Raw genomic sequence first — 21,980 nt, 5'->3', positions numbered from 1 at the left:
TCTTCAGGGAATCATAATGTTTCTTTTTGATATCTGGAATTCACCAGGTAGGTTAGGCTGGATGGCCAGTGAGCCTTGGGGATGTATTTTCTTCTTTGTTCCCAGTACTAGGATATAAGTATATATATAGTACTATTCTTGATTGTTATATTAGTTTTTGGTGGGTTCTAGGGATTATACTTAAGCCCTGTGATGGTAAGACAAACATTTTACAGACTAAGCTATCTCTCAAGCCTGCGCCTTACCAATTTTCTTGTGTGATAATTTGTCTTTGCTCTTTCTGTCAAATTTGTAACCTAATTTCAGGGTGTTAGAATATAGCAATAATTTTTAATGTGTGGGTCAAATGACCCTTTCATAGGAGTTGCATATCAGATATCTACATTATGGTTCACAGCAGTAGCAAAATTAGTTATGAAGTAGCAACAAAAATAATTTTATGGTTGGAGTTACTACAATAATGAAGAATTGTTTTTAAGGGACGCAGCATTTGGAAGGTTGAGAACCACTAGAATAGAAGGTTGTGAAAGAAGTTTCCTGTCTGTCAGCTGTAATTGACACCACACAGTTCATATAGTGAGAGTCATGTTAATACACTTAGGATTTCTGGATGGGTCAGATATTTCTATACTAGGATGTGTACTTCCCAGAACTTTACCTTTACAATGATTAATAAGTTAGGACAAACAATAAAAAGTTTGGTAACACTTGAGTACTTAGAAACATAAGAAAGGAGAAAGCTTGTGTTTGGAAAAACATTGTTGCTGGGTGGTGGTGGTGCATACTATTGTTTCCTGCCCTAGAGGCAGGGGCAGGTAGATCTCTGAGTTTCAGTCCAGTCTAGTCTACAACAGCAAGATCTAGGACAGAAGGGCTATACAAAGAAACTGTATCTCGAAAAATAACAAGAGAAAACTCATAATATTAAGAGCAGGCTGTTGAGGTGAATGATGATACACTGTGGTTCTTCAGGTGTAGTACTCTGGGAAAGAAAAGCATGCGCGCGCGCACACACACACACACACACACACACACACACACACACACACACACAGAGTTTTTGGGTTTTTGAAACACGGTTTCTCTATCTAGCCCTGGCTGTCCTGTAACTCATTCTAGACCAGGTAGCCTAGGACTCAGAGATCTGCCTGTCCCTGCCTCCCAAGGACTGAGGTGGTGTGCACCACCACCTGGTTTAATAGATAGTGAATAATGTTCCTATTGCCGTGAGACTTGCTCAACTAAGGGCTTTTTGCTTTCCTGTAAAGATTTTAATTCATTTCCACTATTTTTGTCCCTTTTACCTTGGAAACACTGTACACAAACTTTGATAGCTTTCACACTTCATATAACCCCTCTAATAACTATACAAGAGATATCGTACATGAGATATTCAGGTACAGAACATACAGCAAACCAATTGTACTTTTTTGTTGTTTTGGAGGGTGTGTGTGTTAGAGACAGGGTTTCAGGTATCCCAGGCTGGTCTCTTAACTTACTTTGTACCCGAGGATGACCCTGAACTCCTGATCTTTCTACCTCCACCTGATAAGTGTTTTTAAGCAAGTATGTAGGTTTTGGGTGTTAGCTCTCTTCTTTGCTCCTGTTGAGACATGACCTATCTTGTTGCTTTGAGTACATGATCTTCCAACCAGTCTGTTCTCTCGTCTTTGTTTTGTTATCTTGTTGTGGAAATGCTGAATACTGCTATTACAGATTTATTTTTTTTTGGTGGGGGGTATGTTTCAAGACTGAGTTTCTCTGTGTAGCAGCCCAGCTGCCCTGGAACTCACTTTGTAGTTCAGGCTTGCCTTCAGCTCACTGAGATCTACCCGAGTCTGCCTCCCAAGTTCTGGGATTACAGGCATGCGTCCCCACCACTTGGTAACATTCAGGTTTTTTTATTTTACATGGGTTCTGGGGATCAAATTCAGGTCATCAGGCTTATGCAGCAAGCCTTCTTACCCTCTGAGTCATCTCCTTGGCTCTTAAAGCTCTATAGAATGGATTTCTTTATGGTATTTTATATTGTATATGGTAGTCCCTTTCTCATATATGCCTTCTACTTTCCTCCTTCCAATCTTCCTGTTCCCCGTTCTGCTTTCATGTCACACTTACACATAATTAAATTTAGATTCTCCATGTGGGACAAAATATTTTTTTTTTCTTGCTCCCATCACCCTCATCTGCTCCCTTTTTAAGACCTCTTCCTTCTCTGGGCATGGTTGGGTAGGTACACTGTCAGAGCACTTGGGAGGCAGAAGCGGGTCAGTCTTTTAGTTTGAGGGTATTGTGGTCTATGTTATGTAGTGAGTTCCAGAATAGCCTGGGCTAGGAAGAGAGAGAGACTGCCTCAAAAAAACAAACCCAGAAGACAACCAGTAGGAAAACAAAAGAAAACAAGAGTCATCTCTATTTTCTTTTTTAGGCCTGTTCTAGTCCCTTGCCCTTTTTTGGTGGTGGTTTGTTTTTGAGACAGATTATCACTCTGTAGCCCAGCCTGGCCTGGAATTTACTGTGTACTCCAGGCTTGCCTTGACTTTGTTTTGTATCTTCCTGTCCCAGCCTTCTGAATATTGGCATCCTAGCACGTGTGGATTTCTTTGTGAATTTTAATTCTACATTCTGCTTATGGGCTAGTCTATTTAATATGATCTTAAGCTCTACCATTTTCTTTTTTCTATTAACATTTTGTTTTGTATTTGTTCATGCACACAATGGTATATGTGTGGAGGTTAGAGGGCAACTTGCTGGAATAAATTTTCTGCAAATGGAGTTCTGAGGATCAAAGTCTGGTCAGCAGGCTTGATGCCAAGCCTTTATCTAGTGTCATCTTGCCATCCCTGTCTATTTTCTGGTATATGACATAATTTCATTCTTTTTTATGGCTGAGTGAGATTATATTGTGCATAATACCATGTCTTCTTTGTCCATTTGTCTATTGAGGGACACTTAGACTGATTCCAAAACTTGACTGCTGTTAATAGTTCATAATGAAGATGAATATGTAAAGTGCCCCTATGATATGCCATTTTAGGTTCTTCTAGCAATAAGTTTTATGAAGAATAATAAGATTTTTTTTTTATGTTATAGGTATCAGCATTATTTTAGGAGTGGCTGAGGGTGAGTTCTTTATCCATGATGCTGAAATTCAGAAGTCAGCACTTCAAATTATAATCAATTGTGTATGTGGCCCAGATAACCGGATATCCAGTATTGGTAAATTTATTTCTGGAACGCCTCGGAGAAAACTGTCTCAGACCCCCAAGAGCAGTGAACATACCCTGGCCAAGATGTGGAATGTGGTCCAGTCCAACAATGGCATCAAGGTGCTTCTGTCCCTATTGTCCATCAAGATGCCCATCACAGATGCAGACCAGATCCGGGCCCTGGCCTGTAAGGCCCTGGTGGGCTTGTCTCGAAGTAGCACTGTTCGACAGATTATCAGCAAATTGCCCCTTTTTAGTAGCTGCCAGATTCAACAGCTGATGAAAGAGCCAGTGCTGCAGGACAAGCGGAGTGACCATGTCAAGTTCTGCAAATATGCTGCTGAGCTCATCGAGCGAGTATCAGGAAAGCCTCTTCTCATTGGCACTGATGTGTCCCTGGCACGACTACAGAAAGCAGATGTTGTTGCCCAGTCAAGGATCTCCTTCCCTGAGAAAGAGCTGCTCCTGTTGATACGAAACCATCTCATTTCTAAAGGGCTTGGAGAGACAGCGACAGTGCTCACGAGAGAGGCTGACTTGCCCATGACTGCTGCCTCACATTCTTCTGCCTTCACCCCAGTAACTGCTGCTGCTTCTCCTGTCTCTCTTCCCCGGACCCCTCGGATTGCCAATGGCATTGCAAGTCGACTGGGCGGCCATGCTGCTGTGGGTGCTTCTGCCCCTTCTGCCCCCCCTGCCCATCCTCCGCCACGCCCTCCCCAGGGTTCATTGGCTTTGCCTGGACCATCATATGCAGGCAACTCCCCTTTGATTGGTAGGATCAGTTTTATCAGAGAGAGGCCATCACCGTGCAATGGCAGGAAAATTCGAGTATTGCGGCAGAAGTCGGACCATGGTGCATACAGTCAGAGCCCCGCCATAAAAAAACAATTGGATAGACATCTTCCTTCCCCACCTACGCTGGACAGTATCATCACAGAGTATCTTAGAGAGCAACATGCTCGCTGCAAGAACCCCGTTGCCACCTGTCCACCCTTTTCTCTCTTTACTCCTCACCAGTGTCCTGAGCCAAAACAGAGGCGACAAGCGCCAATAAACTTTACCTCAAGGCTAAACCGCAGGGCATCATTTCCAAAGTATGGAGGGGTAGATGGCGGATGCTTTGATAGGCACCTTATCTTTAGCAGGTAAGGAGAGGTTCCCCACGGTCGTTGGAATGATTCTTTTATTTAAATCAGTGTTTGGTCAGTATCATCACTGAGTGATTAGTTAAAATTATTTGTTGGCCTGAATTATCACTGAACGTCATTTTAAATGTGTTTTGTGAAATAATTAAGTCAATTATGGATTTGTTTTAGATTTCTTGGCAGTATTTTGATTTCTTTGCTGTCATCACAACCAGTATGTTTGTTGCTTAACTCACTGTTTTTGTGAGTGAGACTTGCCTTTTGTGCTGGCCAGGTTGTCTTCTGTCTGCTTCTTTACAAATCTTACGTACGGATCATGGGACTTTTTTCATTGAAAATTTAAACTACTGAAGGTCACACTATAATGCTTTTTTGTTAATAAGACTTCACATTTTGAAACAATACTCTTCTCTCATACTGTCTAACACAATTTGTGTTTGCAGAGTTCCTGGATATTCTTTTTTCTGATTTATGCACTCTTTCTGTTTCTGCTTAGATTTCGTCCTATTTCAGTGTTCCGGGAAGCTAATGAAGATGAAAGTGGCTTTACCTGCTGTGCATTCTCCGCTCGGGAGCGATTTCTGATGCTTGGTACCTGTACAGGGCAGCTGAAGCTCTACAATGTATTTAGTGGACAGGAAGAGGCCAGCTATAACTGTCACAACTCAGCCATCACACACCTTGAACCTTCCAGGGTGAGGGTTCCTTTTTGTTTGCTCTCAATTTGATATGGATTGGGGAGCCAGAGTTAAAGGACTGTCCTCCCCCTCCCTACCCCCCCAGACAGGGTTTCTCTGTAGCTTTAGAGCCTGTCCTGGAACTCGCTCTGTAGACCCAATTGCCCTTGACCTCACTGACATTGCCTGCCTCTGCCTCTGCCTCCCGAGTGCTGGGAATAAAGGTGTGCGCCACCACTGACTAACGAGTCTTATCTTTTATTGGACTTTATTTGAAATGAGCCATTAACTAGAAAGTCTAGTTGATACTGACTCATGTCTCAGAAAGATTCTTAGATATTTGACCAGTGATAAGAGAGTTTTAGCTGTGTGTAGTGGTCATGGGAAAGCTGAGGCAGGATGATCATGAGCACAACTTGGGTTACAGAGTAAGTTCTAGGCCATTCCAAGTACATAGACCCTATTTCAACAAAAGAAAAACAAACAATAAAAAAACCCAGGGCAGAAAGATAGGTTAGTGGGTAAAAGTGCTCACCATGCAAATCCTGACTACCTGTTTGTTCCTTGAAACCCATGTAAAGGTAGAAGGAGAAAGTTGTCCTCTGACTTCTACATGTATGGCACATGTGCCACCATACCTACATATCATACACACATGCACAATAAATAAACCATAAAAAAGAACCATCTTTAGGCCCCTGGGAATAAATATATTTTCTAGTCTGCTGAAGGCACATATAATTAAGACCTAGTGATTTCTAATTTTGTCCTCTTTTAGGATGGGTCCTTACTTCTGACGTCTGCAACTTGGAGCCAACCTTTGTCTGCACTTTGGGGGATGAAGTCAGTATTTGATATGAAGTATGTATTTATTTGCTTTTACAGCATAGTATCTTGTATTTTGTGTCTTATTTAGCTTTGTTTCCCTTGATCAGATATTAAAATACAAGCCTTTTGGGGAAAAGAGTAATAATGTCAAACTGTTGGTACTTTTTTCTTTCTCATTTGAGACTCACATTTAATAAGAATTTGTCTTAGTTTATAACTAATCTTATGATATCTTTATATTCCCATTAAACAGTGGACTGTTTACTTACCCAAAATGGACATTTATGTACTAGGTTCACATGACAATTGTATTGATTTTTGCAATATTTCAAAAGCATATATCCTGTATTAGCCATTTCTCTAACCAACAAATTCTCATTATTTGGGATCTGTTCAGTGGACTTATAGAGGAACTTTTCTTTTTAATCAAATGTATACAATTATTTCTTCTTTGGAAACCAAGGAAAATCAGGTAAGTGTGATTTGTAAGAGGCTGAGAATTTCCTGTTCTTTCAGGTGACTGGAATATGTCCTGACAGTCTTACCTCAGTAATTCTGTTGTTTGTAGGCATTCCTTCACAGAAGATCATTATGTTGAGTTCAGTAAGCACTCTCAGGATCGGGTCATAGGCACAAAAGGAGACATTGCCCATGTAAGTATTTAAGAACCTACTTCTACCAAGCTGATTTTACCTATTTGTTCACACTGAAATCTTCTGGAGGTAATGTGGGAATGTGTGTCCTGTTGGCAGCTAGAAATCACTCAGTTATGTGGGTGTGGTAGTCCATATCTGTAGTCCCAGTTATTCTAGAGACACAGAGATTGCAGATTCAGAGCTGGCCTGAACAATTAGTGAGCCTCTCAAAATAAAATTTAAAGGGCTGGGAGCTGCATTTGGATTGTACTGATAACTCTTGCCTAACATGATCTAGAATCAGTCTGTAGAATTACAAACAACAAAATACCAAAGAACCAAAACAGACCCTCTAGTTAGAATCCAGAAGTAAATAAAGTAGTTGTAAATTATGCAAAGAGCCAGATGTGGTTGTGAATACCTGTGCTTTCTCACTTCAGAGGCAAGAGAATCAAGAGTTCAAGTGCAAGGGCAAGCAGTGGTGGCCATACCTTTAAGTACTCGGGAGGCAGCCAGGAGGATCTCTGTGAATTCAAGGCCAGCATGGTCTACAGCGCGAGTTAACAGGACAGCCAGGGCCACACAGAACCCTGTCTTGGGAGAAAAAAAGGAGTTCAAGGCTAGTACTGACTAGTGAGACTGTGTCCTAAATAGTGAGCTACGCTGGGATTGAGTATGAATCTGGAAGCTTGAAAAGATTTTTTTAGTACAGCAGTCTGTCCTTTTTTCCCCTCCCTCCGTCCTTCCCTCCGTCCCTCCCTCCTTCTGTCTCTGTCTCTCTCTCTCTCTCTCTCTCTCTCTCTCTCTCTCTCTCTCTCTCTCTCTCTCTCTCTCTCTTCCTTTTTTGTCTTTTTCTCAATAGAGCATTTCTTTATGTAGACTTGCCTAGTCTTGAATTTAGAATCCTTCTGCCTCAGCCTACTGAGTTGTAGGTTTATAGGTACTGGCTAACCACACCCAGCTAAGAACAGATGTTTATTGATTTCTTACCTCGTGTTAGATGAAATATAACCTCTGCCTTTAGGGAGCCTTGTTGGAGAGACAATAAATAAATGTGTTAGGTAGTTAAGAGTTACAGAGCAAACAGGATAGTGTTTAAGTAGAACCCTAAAGAAAGCGTGACTGTCATGCAGGTAACTGGAGAAGTAGGAGATTGGGGAAGTTATAAGGCAGTAAATCACAGAGGATTTCTCCTTTTGGAAATAAAAGTATATGGAAAATTGTAAAAAAGAAAAAAAACATATGTTCGTTAGCTGGATTCGTCATTTTAATATTTTGCAGTATTTTTCGTGTACTTTTTTGTTACTTTTTTTTTGTTTTGTTTTGTTTTTTCGAGACAGGGTTTCTCTGTGGTTTTGGAGCCTGTCCTGGAACTAGCTCCTGTAGACCGGCTGGTCTCGAACTCACAGAGATCTGCCTGCCTCTGCCTCCCAAGTGCTGGAATTAAAGGCGTGTGCCACCACCGCCCGGCGTAAATTACTTTTTAAAAAATCATTTGAAAGGGGGTTATAGACACATTATGAAATTTTTATCTTTTATATTTATCTTCTAACAATAAAGATGCTTTGTTGTATAATAAATTTTAAAATAATTACCACATAGCTACTATTCGGTTCACACTCAGTTTTCTTAATTGTCCTCGATGAACTTGTTTTCAAAGGGGTTTTGTATTTGTTTATTTTTTTAATTTTGGAGTAAGCAGGTGTTTTATTAATTTTTTCATTTATTTTACATACCAACTGCAGTTTCTTCTACTGCCTCTCTTTCCATTCCCTCCTTCCACCTCCCATCTATCCTCCCATCCATTCCTCCTCTGTTCAGAAAGGGGCAGGCCTCCCATAGGAGTCAACAAAGCATGTCATATTATGGTGAGGCAGAACCAAGCTCCTCCCCCTGCATTAAGGTTGGGCGAGGCATCCCTGCATGGAGAATAGGTTCCAAAAAGACAGCTCATGCTCCAGGGTCAGATCCCACTGCTAAGGGTCATACAAACAGACCAAGTTACCAAACTGTCATCCACATGCAGAGGGCCTAAGTCAGTCCCCTGCAGGCTCCCTAACTGCCAGTCTAGAGTCTATCAGCTTCCCCCAGCTTGGGTCAGCTGTCTCTGGGTTTCTCTGTTGTGATCTTGACACCCGCCTTCCTTACTCATATAGTCCTTAATCGTTCCTCCCTCTTGTCAACTGTACTCCAGGACCTAGGTCCAGTGCTTGGTTATGGATCTCTGCATCTGCTTCCATCAGTTTCTGAATGAATGCTCTCTGTTGACAATTAGGGTAGTCTCCAATCAGATTATAGGAGAAGGTCTGTTCAGGTACCCTCTCCACTATTGCTAGGAGTCTTAGCTGGGGGTAGATTTCTGGGAGTTTTCTCCCTGGCCCCAATATGGCCCCCTCTATCAAGATATCTCTTTCATTACTCTCCCCCTCAATCCCACTCCCCACTTGACTAACCTGATCCCTCATTTTCCCCTCTCTCCTTCTCTCCCCCTCCCCACCCTAGTTTTCCCCAACACCCAATTACCCAGGAGCTCTCATCTATTTCCCCTTCCCAGGGATATTCATGTGTCCCTCTTAGGGTCCTCTTTATTACCTAGCTCTTCTTGGGCTGTGAATTATAGCCTGGTTATCTTTTGCTTTACATGGGTTTTTGTTTTTAAACCAGGACCTAGTCAGGATTCATGTAATGTCTTACTAATGTTTAAAGCCAAGAATCTTTCCTTCAACTTTCCTGATGTTGAAGAAAGCAGGATGGATGTCTTGTCCATGCTCTGGGCTTGTTATGGTGTCAGAGGGGGATCTTTTTGTTTGTTTGGTTTTTATTTTTTTATTTATTTATTTTTTTTTTGAGACAGGGTTTCTCTGTAGCTTTGGAGTCTGTCCTGGAACTCATTCTGTAGATCAGGCTGGCCTCGAACTCACAGAGATCAACCTGTCTCTGCCTCCTGAGTGCTGGAATTAAATAAAGGTGTGTGCCACCACCACAGGCTGAGGAAGATCTACCTTTTTAAAACTGGAAATATTACAATGTTGGGAAGTAGAAAAAGACAAGATCTCCTGAGTAAATTGGGAGCATGGGGACCTCGGGATAGGGTTGAAGGGGAGGGGAAAGGCAGGGAGGGAAGCAGGGGAAAAATGTAGAGCTCAATATATATATATATATATATATATATATATATATATATATATATATATATATAAATACATGACATGTTCCAGGCTAGCCAGGGCTCTATAATGAGACCCTGCCTCAAAAAACAGTAGTAATAAAGTAAAAATGAATAAAAAGATAGCACACATCAACTCCATTCAGGAAGTATATTCTATGTTCTATAAGTTGTATAAGGGTCAAAGCCAGGCAAAATTAATCAATGGAAGAGGAATTGGGGTGTGTTTACTATTGTGGGAAGGTGCTGGAAAGGACCACCAGAGAAACTTGTAGAAAACAAGTAACTCTAGTGTTTGAGGGGTATGTGGGATGTATGTATATTCTATGTATGTGCATGTATATGTGATTTCTGCTTCTGAATGGGCATGTTCAGTATGCGAAAAGTATTGAACAGTTCACTTAAAAAATACTACAATGTTTTAGTTGATTGGAAAGATCTCATCTGTGCATTGGTTGCAAATTGTAGACTTTAGAACTTTTTAGTGTGATGGAGCTAAAATATACTCTGAAATTTTAAGAAAAAACCAAAAAACTTGAAGTATCTAACTTTGGGTAGTATTTATGGTTAGTCATTGATCTTTGATGACAATTTCTCAAGTTTAACTTTGGAAACATTTTCTGTTTCTTCAAAACTGAAGAAAAAGGTTTTTTGTTATCTTACATCCTTAATTTGGTTGACTTCTCATTTTCTTGTGGGAAAAGGATTTTTCGAAGCTCAGATGACAGCTGGTTGCTTTGCCTTTGCTCAGGGTGTGCTTTCGAGCATTTCAGTCGGACAGTGTCAGGGCCTTTGTAATGGGGGTTTGGGAACATGGAGAGGCGCTTCACAGTCTCTCTTTAAACCTGTCATTGCGTAGATTGGTCTGATTTTTCTTTTCCCGCCCCTTCTTCTCTAAAGATTTATGATATTCAGACTGGCAACAAGCTGTTGACTCTGTTTAACCCAGATCTTGCCAACAACTACAAGAGGAATTGTGCCACCTTTAATCCTACAGATGATCTTGTCTTAAATGATGGCGTCCTCTGGGATGTCCGCTCTGCACAGGCCATCCACAAGTTTGACAAGTTCAACATGAATATCAGTGGTGTTTTCCATCCAAATGGGCTGGAGGTCATCATCAATACAGAGATTGTATCCTTACAAGAGATTGTATATCTTTCCATTTGTCACCTGATTTGTTAGACAGAACTATTTTGGGCTACTTTACTTTTGCTTTGTAGAAATCAGTTGCTAGAAGGGGTGAATGAACTGTTACTTTTGGGAGGGAGTTCATGTAGTTTATGTATATGGAATTATTTGTTTATGTATATGGGATTATCTGCAGGAATATCAGTCAGAAATATGTGTTGACATTGAAGTCTCAGTACTTCACATTTAATTGGAAGAAGTGATACTTCAGAGAATGCATCACGTTAGAGAAGAGCCTTTGGACTAGGATGCAGCTTAGTTGGCAGAGTGCTTGCTAAGCATGGTTCAGTCCTATTCTAGTAATACAAGGTCTCTCAAATTTTGTATAAAATAGTTTCCCTTAACCAGACTCCTCCTAGTGGGACCTTCGAACTTTCCATCTTTTACACACTGTTCCTGCTCTGGATCAATGTCGTGTGGTGTTTAACCACACTGGGACAGTGATGTATGGAGGTAATAAACCTTTTACTTCATCCTCTTTCTCATATTGTATACTCTCACATAATTTGGTGTAATTTTAGAAATACTTTTCACTTTTGAAAATCAATTGAAAATTAAAAGTTAAAAGAAATAGAACAAATGGTAACAAAAGAGAAGATAAAAAATTCTTTGATTAGGATAAAAGGCAACTAATTTTGAAGATAATAAATTTGTATAGAAAGAATATGTGAGGCCGGGCGGTGGTGGCGCACGCCTTTAATCCCAGCACTCGGGAGGCAAAGGCAAGTGGATCTCTGTGAGTTCGAGACCAGCCTGGTCTACAAGAGCTAGTTCCAGGACAGGCTCCAAAACCACAGAGAAACCCTGACTCAAAAAACCAAAAAAAAAAAAAAAGAAAGAATATGTGAGCCCTGCATGGTGGCCCACATCTTTAATCCCAGCACTCAGGAGGTAGAGGCAGGCAGATTTCTGAGTTCCAGGCCAGCCTGGTCTACAAAGTGAGTTTCAGGACAGCCAGGACTTCACAGAGAAACTCTGTTTTGAAAAACAACAACAACAACAAAAAGAAATATGCAGAAATTTCCATAATGTTAAATTAAAAACCATTATATTTGTTTTCTTGGGATATTATAAAACTTCAGCCTCAATACTTACTGAGGGATTGAGAGTATTGTTTGCGGCAGTGGGTTAGATATGGAATGAGGATAGCTGGAGAAGAACTAAGTAGATGGAGAATAAGTTTCTTTGCAATTATACTCACTAAATTCTTGGTTGATCTTTGTAATTTTCTGCACTTGTGGTTCAGTAGTGTCTCTGATTCTTAATGTTTGTTTATTCTCCCTCCCCTCAATCAGCAATGTTGCAGGCAGATGATGAAGATGACTTACTGGAAGAGAGGATGAAAAGTCCTTTTGGGTCGTCCTTCCGAACATTTAATGCAACTGATTATAAGCCTATAGGTGAGCTTGAAAGGGCAGACATTTGATCATTGTTTCCTTCCAGTCTTGGTATCTTTCCTTAAGATCATTCATTTTCCAGGATGGCTTCTTATTGACAAGTACAAAATCATAGAAATATCTGTAAATATTGACCTTTAAATATTTATTTGTGTGTGTGTGTGTGTGTGTCTGTCTGTCTGTCTGTCTGTCTGTCTATGTGCAGGTATGTGCATGTGAGTGCAGGTGCCCATAGTGGCCAGAGTCATCAGATCCCCTGGAGTTAGTTATGGGTGGTTGTGAACCATCTAACATGGATGCTGAGGTTTGAATTTGGGTCCTCTGCAAGGATGCTCTCCACTGAGCCATCTACCTAGTCCTAAATCTTAGCCTTTAATTAATTCCTGGGAACAAAAAGTTTTTTTAGGCCATAGCAGTTACTTAAGTTTCAGTCTCATTCTATTTTTCAGCAACTATTGATGTGAAACGGAATATATTTGACCTGTGTACGGACACCAAAGATTGCTATCTTGCTGTTATTGAGGTAAAGAAGGCTCACAGAGACTCTTCTATTGTTCTGGTATTTAAGATAATTTCCAAGTTATATTCAAATATCTTATTTGACCTCAGATGCATCCTAAGGAAAGTAATATTCTTGATGGTATATTACCGATAATGTACTCAATTAATTGGACTTGGGAGATAGATGTACCATCTAAGAGAAACAGTGAAAAAAAAACCTTTATAAATTCCTAGCTTCTGGACTCAAACTGTCCTTCCTTTCTTAGAGGAATCTTTGTGTCTCACAGAGTAAAATAAACCTGTTTTAGGGTAGTGGCTCACAGCTACCACTGCCTAAGCTTTCCCATCCCATCTCTTGTCCTAGGTATACCATTTTCGGAGTCCTCCAAATAATTGTAGATATTGGAGCTTTGATATTTCAAGGTCAAGGGAAAGGGCACCTGTCAGCTGAGGTATGGATAGTGGCTCTCTGACTCATTGCTTATTTTAGAACGGTTTTTCCGTTCCAGAATCAAGGTAGTATGGATGCCCTGAACATGGACACGGTCTGCAGGCTTTATGAAGTGGGCAGGCAGCGACTGGCTGAGGATGAGGATGAAGAGGAGGACCAGGTCAGTGATCTTCGAAATTTCTGTTGAAGCTTTGAGGAGTACATGCTCTTGTTTTTTGTTGGAGGGGATTTTAAGATAAATCTTCTACATGTTGCCATATTTGGAACATCTGTTAATGTGTCTGAAACTTACAGAGAATGAAATTTTGTTATTATAAAACATTTTTTAATTTGAATGGATGAATGAAAATACTCATCTTTACTGAAGACTTTTTTTTTTAATATTTATTTATTATGTATACAATAGTCTGTCTGTGTGTATGTCTGCCGGCCAGAAGAGGGCACCAGACCTCATTACAGATGGTTGTGAGCCACCATGTGGTTGCTGGGAATTGAACTCAGGACCTTTGGAAGAGCAGGCAATGCTCTTAACCTCTGAGCCATCTCTCCAGCCCCTTTACTGAAGACTTTTAAAACAAAAAGGGGATAGGAAGCTACTCTGTCATTAGTACAGGGTTTTTAAACAAGCAAAGGGTGGTATTGTCTGCCTGGTATCTCAATACTCAAGCAGAAGGATTGAGTTCAAGGCCAACCTGAGCTACTTGGTGAGGTCATGTCTCCAAAGCACCAGTTTTAAACCAGAACAACAACAACATAACCTCGTACCTAATGACTGTGTTCCATTTACAATGTACAGCCTAGGGGACTCTGATTTTACTTCCATGCTTGTTAGAGTGTCCATTTTGGGCTTCACAGTAAGCAGTAAGCAGCTTCCATAGGGCCAGTGAGATGACTTATTGGTTAAAACTGCTTGTTGCCAAGTCTGATGATCTGAATTCAATTTCCTGGATTCATGTGGTAGAAGAAAACCAATTTTTTTAAGTTGTCCTCTGACCTCTTCCCCTACCCCTTCCGTAAGTAGGGCAATACAAGAGACAACCACCTCTCCTAGCCCAGTGCCCGTGTGATCAGGTGTGATCCTGCTGGAGACGGTAATAGTGAGAGTGGGTGGAGTGAATACCTAAAGATCATTTTGATGATTTGGAGAAATTTAAACATAAATACAACACAAGTAGGTCGTATTATACCCCACAGTCTTACCTTTACCTTTCTCTTGAGGTGGGGGATTTATGTTGTATGTTTGTATGGATTTCTGTTCTGAAGAGCATCTCAAACTTGAGAGCATCAACAGATTTTCCTGATTGCTGGGTTCACAGCCTTCTTTTCACAAGAGTACCCTTTAGTCCACCTCCTTGGTCCTATCTTTTACAGTATTTGCCTCCGAGTTGAAGGACTAGTGTTTGACTTCCTCTCTTGTCTACAGATGAGAGCCAGTAAAATGACATTTTCCCAGATCTTGAGTTAATTTCTTTTAGTTTTGGTCTTTTGGGACTTTCCAGTACCCTGGATGAGATAAGACACAGGATGAGAAGAACCTAATATGTTCAGTTTCTTGAAAAGTTTTTTTTTGGGTTTTTTTTTTTTTTGGATTTTCGAGACAGGGTTTCTCCATAGCTTTTTGGTTCCTGTCCTGGAACTAGCTCTTGTAGACCAGGCTGGCCTCGAACTCACAGAGATCCGCCTGTCTCTGCTTCCCAAGTGCTGGAATTAAAGGCGTGCGCTACCACCGCCTGACTTGAAAAGTTTTTCTTAGCTTATAAAAATCATTTATTATTAATATGTGTGTATTGAGAGAGAGAGACCGGTATGGTATATATGGGTGCATATGGAGGTCAGAGAACAACTTTGTGGAATGGTTCTTTCCTTCCACCTTTATCTAGGTTCTGGGGATTGAACTCAGGTCTTTAGGCTTGTTTGGACAGTGTCTTCAATTACTGAGCTATCTTGCTGGCTTAGTGCAAGTTTCCTTTTTCTTTTGTTTTTTTTTTAAGACAGGGTTTCTCTATGTAACAGCTCTAGCTGTCCTGGACTTTGCTCTGTAGACCAGGAGGCCTTGAACTCACAGAGATCTACCTCTCTCTGCTTCCTGAGTTGGGATTAAAGGTGTGCGCCACCACCATCTGGCAATGCAAGTTTCTTAATAGTGCCATTCTTTTTATTCCTGCTTCAGTTTGTTGCTTTAGACACTTTTCCTGCTGCCTGTCATGAAATAAGATGAGATTTAGTGCAGGGAATGATGGTTCATGCTTGTAATTCTGGCACTTGGGAGGTTGTGGCAGGACAATTGTGTTTGAGACTGGCTTGGTTGTATATTGAGACCCTGCCTCCAAAAGCAGTTGAGTGAATGAATTATAAATATTTTATTCTTGCTGAGTAAAGCATTTATCTGTACATAGTATAGTATGCATAGACTTTCTTACTCCCCTATGGGTTTAGTCATTAAAACTATCTATTAGGTCTATCTCAGGCTTTCTTTGAGACAGGATTTCTGTGAGTAGCCCAGTTGTCCTGGAACTAGTTCTTGTAGACCAGGCTGGCCTCGGACTCCCAGAGATCCACCTGTCTCTGCCTCCTGAGTACTAGGGTTAAAGGCATGTGCCATCTCTGCCCGATTTGTCTCAGACTTTTTGGTTGGGATATATGCCAACTTGAAGTGTATTTTAAATTTCTCGAGATCCACCTGCCTCTGCCTCCTGAGTGCTAAGGTTAAAGGCATGTGCTATCACTGCCTGATTGTCTCAGACTTTTTGGTTGGGATATATGCCAACTTGAGGTGTATTTTAAATTTCTCATCTAACACCATTATCCCTACCTTCCATATTTTTGAAGTTTAAGGTTGTGGTAGTAAGTAGTCTTCTCTGGGGATCATCACTGATGTAAGGCCTGGTGTTTTGTCCTTTTTTTTTTTTTTTAGATTTATTATGTATATAGTTTTCTGTCTGCATGTAAGCCTACACGCCAGAAGAGGGTGCCAGATCTCATTATAGATGATTGTGAGCCACCTGTGGTTGCTGGGAATTGAACTCAGGACCCTTGGAAGAGTAGCTAGTGCTCTTAGCCATTGAACCACTCTCTCCAGCCCTCTGGTGTTTGTCTTTTAAGGTGGAGCTTGAAAGGCAGCTAGGGTTGCTCAAGACCCTGTGGGAAGTAAAGGGCTGTTCATTGTGTTGTCTTCATTCATGAGTATAGGGGTTAGTGAGAGAGGTAAAGGCACTAAGGATAGGTTGCGGGCTTTGGAAGCAAGGGACCATCATGAAGTAGCACCTTAACTTAAGGTACTGCATTCCTCTCCCCACTCTCCAGGCAGTCTATGTTACAAAAAAGACCAATTCTCTTTCTGTGATTCTGCTTAACTTGTGAATAATTGAGAAAGATACTGGGATGAGCATAGGGCTTCTGAGTTTCTGATTCTGAAGGAAAATAGAGGCTGTCTCTGCAGAGATGCCAGTAGTTAGAGTGTCCAGTAGTTAGGTGGACCTTAGCAAGTACCTCTGGTACCTAGTGCAAAAGCTTTCTAGCATGGAGGGACTTTGTTGTCGATGCATAGGTGTGTGTCATGGGTAAGTTAGTACTACTTTCAGATTTCTCAGGATCTAGGCTAAGTTCATTGCACACGACTCCCACACTCTGGTTATCCACCACTTGCTGGATTCCAAGTTTGAAAGACATCCATTACTGAATGAATGCTTTGATGTAGAGATGTTTGGGATGAGATAGTATCCTAAGTGCAATATTATTGTGTTGGTTGACATTATTTCTAGACTCTTGTGATAGTCTGATACATTTACTGTTCCCATTGGATCTCTCCTCACTTTTTTTATGCATCCTTGAATTTTTTAAATGCACACATTGGTTTATATGCTTCACCTGATTTTTAAAACTAGACTTTTCATTTTCATATGAATTATTTGCTATTCAAAATTTTGTCCTGGTCTTGCTACCTGCTCTTTGGTCTTCTCAGATGGTTTGGGTGTGTCATGTGGCTTAGGAATGCAAGCACCTGTGACCAACACCTTTGAATTTGCCTTTTCACCTTAGCAAAACAAGCTCAGGGTAAATGAGTGGTCAGTTGCCATTTACTAAAATAGTCTGCCATAAAGTACCTATTATATAAGATGGTAGTTATTGGGAGATGAATGATGACCTGAAGTCAATCCCCAAAACCATGTGGCAGGAGAGAACAGACTCCCACAGACTCGTATATACAAGTAATATGTGAACAAAAAAATTGCCCTTTACCCTTAGACTTAAATAAGTGTGGATATTTAACAGAAGAGATGAGTTTGTACATAATGTTGATGAATGAAATGTATAGAAGATTTAACCTTGCATGGTTGGTACTGAGGAAGCTACTCTGATAGCAGCAGTGAGCCTGCGAGAGTTAATTCCATTCATTCAAAGTTTGATGTCTGTGTTTTTAAAAAATTTAGTCAACTTTGTTGTTGGCTTTTTAGGAAAATTATGAAGCCAAAGATTAATAATTGCTCATTATCCCTAGATTTTGAAAAGTCAGTAGTTAACTACTGTTAACCTTAAATTTATAAAGAGCACTCTGAACAAGGGAATATATTTTCTTTTTTCCACTGTTTGACTCTGGGAAACACTGTCTGCTGTGCTTCCTGTGTGTTCTCCACTGCCCAGCAGCAGATGGTTAGTTCCCACCATCTGTACCCCTGGCCAGAGGTGAACTAGTTACTCCTGAAAGGGTCTTTTTTTTTTCTTTCCTTAAAAAGAAAAAAAATGTACTTGAGTTAAATTCTGCTTGTAAGGAAAGACCATGTATTTGACCCTGAAGAAACCTGTCGTCTTCTAGGTGCTAAAGAAGTAGAAGTGTGAGGTACGTAGATATGACACATCAAGTGTCGGACAGTAGGACTGCATCTGAACTCATTACGTCTTTAACGCTATCCTTGTTTTTAGATTAACTGCTCTTAAAGGATGGCCAGAAATTTGGTTTTCTGACTGATTTATTTTAGAAGGAAATAAAGGCTAACAGCCATTTCTCTTGAAAAACAGATATTCAGGAAGAAATTTTGAATTATCTATGAACAAATGCTACACACTAAATAAGTACACATGTGAAAATTTGCACGAATCCTGAAGAACCAGGCAGTTTGGTATATAGCACAGGTGGCTAATGGGATTGCCTGGACTCCCTTCCATGATTCTGTCCTTGGGAAAGTGAGGTGGGCAGAAAAGTGGAGCTTGAGAGCTGTGAGTCCTTTAGCTGGCATCTTTACATGGTTCTTAATTAGGGGTTCACATCACAATTCTACTTGTGTAAACTTCGTCTAGTAAAAATCTCCTTCCCGGATGTGGCGGTACACGCCTTTAGTCCCAGCACTCAGTTGGATCTCTCGTGTTCCATTGAACTATAGTAACTTCCAGCTCAGCCAGGGCTAGGGCTACATAGTGAGACCTGCCTCAAAAAACAGCAGAAAAACTGACTTACCATTCTGCATCCTTGCTGGAGGTTGGGCAGTGTGTGTTTTGCAAAATTATTTCTCAGATGATTCTGATGGTCACACATGTCACGTAGACCTGATTTAATCTGAGCACTTCATTTAATAAGAAATTGAGATTCAGAAAAGTTGGCATTTGATAGATTTGCAGTAAATGGCCATTGCTGGTTTCTGCAGTTCTGTATTATAGGATGTGTCGCAGAGCCTTTGGGATGTTTAGCTTATGAAAGGGAATAGACCATACATACTGGAGCCCAGTGGGTAGCGGGATGGTGCAGCAGTTGAGGGCAGTACATGGGGAGGGGGAGGTGTTGGAGACCCCAGTTTTTGAGAAATAAGTTAACTAGAAGTAGAGCCAAGGAAGCGAAAGAATTTTAAGTAAATTTCAGATTTTGACCTGTAACTGAGAGAAGACGGACGAAGGCTGTTAGAAGCAGCCAGAGTTTGGTTGTAAAACTATGTGAGTTTTTAATTTCTTTATGTGTGAGATGATATATGCAGGCAGAAATAATAAAAAATATGACTAGGGGAACAAAAAACAAGGATCAGGCTAATAATACAGTTTGGAAGCTAACATTTGGCTAGTGACATTTACTGCAAATTTAAATGCCAGCATTAACTGGTGGCATTTACTACAGAGGAGCTTGATGGTGACTGTTTAGGTTTTGATACTCTGCACAGTGTTCTGTGCTTATAAAAAGAACAACAAACTCACTCATTGAACATTGTATGTACATTAAGCACTTACCAACAGCTTAGATACATGACTCATACATTAAACAAAGGAAACAAACAGATATACACTTAAATTTGCCAGGTATGGTGGTGCAGAACTTTAATTCCAGTATTGGAAAGGCAGAGGCAGGCAGATCTTTGTGAGTTTAAGGTCAGGCTAGTTTACATAGCAAGTTCCAGGACTGCCAGGGCTACATAATGAGACCTTGTCTCAAAAAACCAAAAACAAATAAAATACCACTTAAAAACCACCCCACAGTTGATCTTCATGTTAATAGAGTTTGAGCTTAGTGGAGGCAGCCTCATTCCAGAGACACTGTACACTGTGGAGTGGTACCGGCAGAATCCAGTTGTCCCTGTGTGAGGTGAAGATTAAGCGAGCAAGTGGTGTAGTGGCAGCTGAGTGTCAGGGCAGAGACAGCTTTATTACCTCTTTAGCAGTAGATAGGCAGAAGGCACATGGAACTTGAGTGCTAAGGAGAAATTGTTAGGTGTGGGGAGCTCAATCTCTTTGCATAAGAAGTGAGCAGCAGTGGAGGAAGTGTGAAGGTATCTGAAGCAGGGATGTGTAAAACATGTCTGTGGGAACAGGCTTTCAAGGTGGATTCAGGCCCACAGCAGGAAGCTTGCCAAAGTCACATTTAGGGTAAGAGGCCAAAGGAGGGAGTTTTTGCCTTTGATCTGTCAGGAAGCATTGGGACTTTAGATCATCATGAAATTGACTTGAGATGAATTCAGAGAGAAAAGTTTACTTCATTTTGTTCTAAAACTTATTAGTAGCCTTTAAAATGGCCTCGTTCTCAGTTCCTCTAAAGTGTCTTAAATCCTCAGTGAAGACTTAGAACAACAATGGCCAACACTTTACATTAGATCCAGTGGAAACCTTATTTACATAGACAAGAGAGGGGCTTTCTGAGGGCGTTGACTCCCAGTGATTGCTCTAAATGTTGCTTCCTTAGATTCTGCTGTAAGATTTGGATAGGTCTGTGAGCCTTTGCTCCATGATCCAGGTTTCAAATTTAAATTTTAGACTGGTAAGCTGAGCATACCGACCTGTGACACAGCATGTGTCTCACACGCACGCGCGCGCGCGCACACACACATGCGCACACACACTACATCCAGCAGCTCATCAGAGAGTCTCTATGGGTTGGGAAATGGCTGAGTGCTTGCCACATAAGTATGAACCTGAGCTTGAACCCCCAGAACCCACACAAAACAAAGCTGGTTATGGTAGCAAGTAGTTGTAATCCCAAAAACTTCTAGAGTGACGGCGAGGTGAGACAGGAGAATCCCCAGAAACTTGGAGACCATGCTAGATACTGTGGCTGAAGAACAAGAGATCCTGACTTAAAAACAAGATGGAAGAGAGGGATCAACACTGGAAGTTATTTTCTGACCTCCACATGTGTAATGCTGCATGTGTGCCCACCTGTACTGACAGCAACCCCCCCCCCCCCCACACACACACCTGTGTGTGTTAAAAAGTCTTTAATAGTTGTTCCAAATGATCAGGTCTAGAAGCAAGTTGTTGACAAGTCTGGCTTATATTGTAGCTGTGGGTTTTTTTTTTTTTTTAATCCAGGGCCTTGTCAGCAGTGTGCTTTTTTTTTTATGTGAGCAGCAGGATATTTAGTCCGGGATACCTAGAGGAAATACTTCACTGTTTTTCTGTCACATTACTTATTGATTGATTTATTGCTTTGTAACAGGAAAGCGTAGTTATTTGTATACTCTGTCTTGTGTGCCTCACTTGTTGAAACGTTCACATTGAGTGCTTAATAGCTCTACAAGGGATCTGCCCGTTACGTAGGATGGAATACATGAGCGCGGGGCTTTAGGAGCTGGCACTTTAGCAGCTGTGTTCTTTGTTTACTAGAACATGGGACTTCAGATTTCCGTGCAAACCTTTTGTTCCAGTGTCTGAGTTAAGTGTCCTCACTTTGGTTGATGGAGGAGGCAGAAGAATCCCTCTGGTCTTTGAAGGTTATTGGTAGTTTTAGACAGGTTTTCTGTTTCTTTGCATAAGGGCTGTATGACCAGTATTCCCTTGTGGAGGGACCTGTAATCCTTGCTGACGTCTTGAAATGTCTTGAACATGTGTGCCTGTCCCAGTCGTCATGGATGACAGTTTATTCCTCTGTACACCCCATATTCTCCAGGATAGGAATCACCACATGGCCCATAAGGGTTTAAGCCTTTGTGATTGTCCTTATGGACTTCATGCTCTCTCACCAGGAAGAGGAAGAGCAGGAGGAAGAGGATGATGATGAAGATGATGACGACACCGATGATTTAGATGAACTTGACACCGACCAGTTGCTGGAGGCAGAACTGGAGGAGGATGACAACAATGAGAACGCAGGAGAGGATGGGGACAACGACTTCTCTCCCTCGGATGAGGAGCTAGCAAACCTTCTAGAGGAGGGAGAGGAGGGGGAAGATGAAGACTCTGATGCAGATGAGGAAGTGGAACTGATCCTGGGCGACAGTAAGTATAGGGCAGAGTTTGGGATGAGCGGGCCAGGACCCTCTTCTTGTATCAACCCAGGCCAGAAGATAGCTGTGCTTGGGTTCTGC

General features: G+C 41.2%; 1 protein-coding gene across 2 annotated transcripts in view; it reads left to right on the top strand.

Moving 5' to 3' along the window:
* Window positions 1-21,980, top strand: part of Dcaf1 (DDB1 and CUL4 associated factor 1) — a 62,270-nt gene that overhangs the window by 33,486 nt on the left and 6,804 nt on the right. For both annotated transcript variants that reach the window (XM_075964742.1, XM_075964741.1), the window contains exons 14-23: window positions 3,094-4,357; window positions 4,854-5,052; window positions 5,813-5,895; window positions 6,431-6,515; window positions 10,564-10,797; window positions 11,214-11,307; window positions 12,150-12,254; window positions 12,701-12,774; window positions 13,262-13,363; window positions 21,639-21,891. In XM_075964742.1, the coding sequence (XP_075820857.1) occupies window positions 3,094-4,357; window positions 4,854-5,052; window positions 5,813-5,895; window positions 6,431-6,515; window positions 10,564-10,797; window positions 11,214-11,307; window positions 12,150-12,254; window positions 12,701-12,774; window positions 13,262-13,363; window positions 21,639-21,891 (2,493 nt within the window). The remainder of the gene's footprint in view (window positions 1-3,093; window positions 4,358-4,853; window positions 5,053-5,812; window positions 5,896-6,430; window positions 6,516-10,563; window positions 10,798-11,213; window positions 11,308-12,149; window positions 12,255-12,700; window positions 12,775-13,261; window positions 13,364-21,638; window positions 21,892-21,980) is intronic.

The sequence above is a fragment of the Microtus pennsylvanicus genome, chromosome 3 (genome assembly GCF_037038515.1).
Source record: "Microtus pennsylvanicus isolate mMicPen1 chromosome 3, mMicPen1.hap1, whole genome shotgun sequence".
NCBI classification, from domain to species: domain Eukaryota; kingdom Metazoa; phylum Chordata; class Mammalia; order Rodentia; family Cricetidae; genus Microtus; species Microtus pennsylvanicus.
This window is presented reverse-complemented; position numbering and strand designations above follow the sequence as displayed.